The following is a 3,365-nucleotide window of genomic DNA, read 5'->3' as shown; positions in this document are numbered from 1 at the left end:
TGGTTGGGCCGCAACAGCTGACCCGCACCGATTGTCCGGCACTCACTAGTGAGATGACCCCAGTACCTCAGTTCAAAATGCAGAAATCACCCGTCTTCTGTGTCCTTCGCGCTGGGAGTTGGAGACTGCAGCTGTTCCTATTCGGCCATCTTGCTCCGCCCACCTCCTTTATAATTTTTAAATCACCGCCCAAACTCTCTTTTACATCTCCCATAGAGTTGAAGTCACCATAAAGACCAAACGTCTGATTTTCAGATGAACTTTCCATTTCTCTTTAAAGTCCTGTCCTCCACAGTTACAAGTGGAACAAAATACTGTTATTTGCTTGTTTTGAATAGCAAGTGCTCTTGACATAGGCTCTATATAATATCTGCTTAATTAGATCTACTTATGCTCTCTATATTATGTATTATAATATAGATAAATATTATACCTACCTATGTAACTCAGGAATGTTGTCTGCTCCGCTGTTAATGGTTACTCCACTTACAGACTGCAATCCCCAAAACGATAAACTCGATGTGACCCAACAGACCCAAAAGACATCACTCACTTCACCCAGTTTACTCACAGAGGTTTTGGTTCTGCTTTGTTTGCTCAGAGATTAACCCAAAATATTTTGGATCTTTCCACATTGTTTATATCACAAGGACAACCTCTAAACTAAACATAAGCCATTTTCTTGCCTCTCTTGATGGCCACATTTGAAGATTAAAGACCAGTGGGGCTGGGTACCTGGCTCACACCTGTAATCCCAAAACTTTGGGAGGCCGAGGTGGGTGGATCACCTGAGGTCAGGAGTTCAAAATGCAGACTGACCAAGTTGGTGAAACCCTGTCTCTACTAAAAATAGAAAAAAAAATTAGCCAGGCATGGTGGCAGGCACCTGCAATTGCAGCTACTCAGGAGGCTGAGGCAGGAAAATCACTTGAATCTGGGAGATGGAGGTTGCAGTGAGCAGAGATGACACCACTTGCACTCCAGCCTGGGCAACACAGCGAGACTCCATCTCAAAAAAAAAAAGGCCTGCAGGATATCTGACACCTCCTTTGTCATCAGCAGACATTATTTTGCTGTGGCCTTTCCCGCCCAGGGTGTGGGGAATGTTGGCAGACACTCTAAGGAGAGCACACTGCATTGAAATACCTTTCTAAGGCCATTAAACATGTGCTTTGGTGAGTGTTGGCTGAAGAAATGTGTTAGGCATGGAAGGGAAAATGTGGCTAGCATAATAATCCTGCTGGTTCTGGCCGGGTGCAGTGGCTCACGCCTGTAATCCCAGCACTTTGGGAGGCCGATGTGGGTGGATCACGAGGTCAGAAGATCGAGACCATCCTGGCTAACATGGTGAAACTTCGTCTCTACTAAAAATACAAAAAATTAGCCAGGCATGGTGGTGGGCACCTGTAGTTCCAGCTACTTGGCAGGCTGAGGCAGGAGAATGGCATGAACCCCGGGAAGGCAGAACTTGCAGTGAGCTGAGATTGTGCCACTGCACTCCAGCCTGGGCAACAGAGCAAGACTCTGTCTCAAAAAAAAAAAAAAACTCTGCTGGTTCTTCCACCTCCACGAGAAATAACCCAGAATGTTTTCTAACAGGCAGCATCAGAGGACAAGGCAATACCCACCGCTGTATGAACTGGGCCGCCTCCACCGTTAGCCTCTGGGTGAGATTGTCATAGGACATGGGCTGTTGAATGATCTCATAGTTCCTCATCATGAAGCAGTTCAGGGGCCGGAAGTAATGAAGGAAACCCAAGAAAAGGGTCAGGATTAGGGCTGCTAGGAAGAGAAGGCTGAAAAAAATGCCTAGAGGCACGCGGAGTAGCCCCAGACAATTGAGTGCAGCGAAGGTAAGGAGGGTGACCCCGATGATCTGCAGGGGGATGAAGACCAGCCTCTTGAAGGCCGTGGTGAAGACGCTGCCCTCTCCGGGCTTGCAGTCTCTCAGATTGGTCAAGGAGATCCCATAGAAATAATTGAAGCCGTGACGTAAAGGGTGGTGACAGAAGTCAGTCTTGCTGTGACAGCTCATCCCAAGGTGCCATTTCCCTGAGAAGACAAATGGGGGATCACTTCAGTCCCAATAAACACACTGATTCAAATCCAAGCTTCTGTTCCTACACACTGAAAAGGAGGCTCTGACTATTTCATGAAGCTAGCCTTCCCGCTCATAGGACCCTAGAGTTTTTCACTTTTTTTTCCACAAACGCTAAGGTATTACCTACTCACTCTACCAGAAAATAAGAACTAATTTAGCTATTCCAATAAAACAAAACAAAAAAACAAAATCTCAACCAGATAAAAATCCTCTACTCACTCTACCAAGAAATACGAACTAATTTAGTGATTTCAACAAAACAAAACAAAACAACCACCAAAAAAACCCCAATCAGATAAAAATCCAAAAAGAAAACTAGCTAACATCTTTAATAGACAGGAAACCACACTCTAGAGAAAAACACAAGTTTTTTTTTTTTTCTTTTTCCTGGTCAGATGCTTTTCTGAGATAGGCCCTTAAAATTAAAGTTTTAGAAGCAACTTAATTTTGTTCCTTGAATGTTAAAAGTGGAAATGAATCCTTACTTCAGAACCTACCCCTGAGGCATGAGGAAATCACACTCAGTAACTCAGCAATTATTTTAAGCACCTCTGAAAATTTCTTATAAAATGTTAATTAGATCACTAAATTAATGAGTGCCTCACAAAAGAAAAAAATGATAGTTTTTTAACAAGATTTTGGAAGAAAGAAAAGGGTCATTTTGCTCCTGTGAGATTTGCTAGGATTCATTTTATGGCCTGCTTAGATTCAAGCTCTTCATGTAAACAGGAAAGTTTCAATCCTATCTACAGGATAAAATCAGTGGGTGTGTCAACCAAGACAAATTCTGACATAATTTTATACTGGAAAGTAAAATGAAAATCTTTATCAATAGCATGGTGTGTACAGTTTTGTACATTCTCTCTATGTATATGTCTATCTTTCATTTGTTCCATCTATCATCTATTTCATCCATCCAATTGCCTCATTATCTATCTATCCATGCTATGTCATTTTTGTCTCCCTGCATCTATTTATCTATAACATCTATCTATTTATCTATCTACCTATCTATCTATCCATCCGTCATATCTATCATCATCTATTTCATGCATCCATCCATCCCATCTATCTCATCTTTGTCCCTCTCTGCATCTATCTATCTATCTATCTATCTATCTATCTATCTATCTATCTATCTATCTATCTATCATCTATCTATCTTATCTATCTATCTATTTTTCTACCAGTACCATACTGTTTTAATCATAGTAGTTTCTTGAATATATTTTAAAATCAAAAGTGTGATATCTCCAGCTTTGTT

General features: G+C 41.6%; 1 protein-coding gene across 2 annotated transcripts in view; it reads right to left on the bottom strand.

Annotated features, from left to right (window-relative positions):
- Nucleotides 1-3,365, bottom strand: part of STS (steroid sulfatase (microsomal), isozyme S) — a 206,365-nt gene that overhangs the window by 91,772 nt on the left and 111,228 nt on the right. For both annotated transcript variants that reach the window (XM_011957508.1, XM_011957509.1), the window contains one exon: nucleotides 1,629-2,052. In XM_011957508.1, the coding sequence (XP_011812898.1) occupies nucleotides 1,629-2,052 (424 nt within the window). The remainder of the gene's footprint in view (nucleotides 1-1,628; nucleotides 2,053-3,365) is intronic.

The sequence above is a fragment of the Colobus angolensis genome, unplaced genomic scaffold (assembly GCF_000951035.1).
Source record: "Colobus angolensis palliatus isolate OR3802 unplaced genomic scaffold, Cang.pa_1.0 Scaffold444, whole genome shotgun sequence".
Taxonomy (NCBI): domain Eukaryota; kingdom Metazoa; phylum Chordata; class Mammalia; order Primates; family Cercopithecidae; genus Colobus; species Colobus angolensis.
This window is presented reverse-complemented; position numbering and strand designations above follow the sequence as displayed.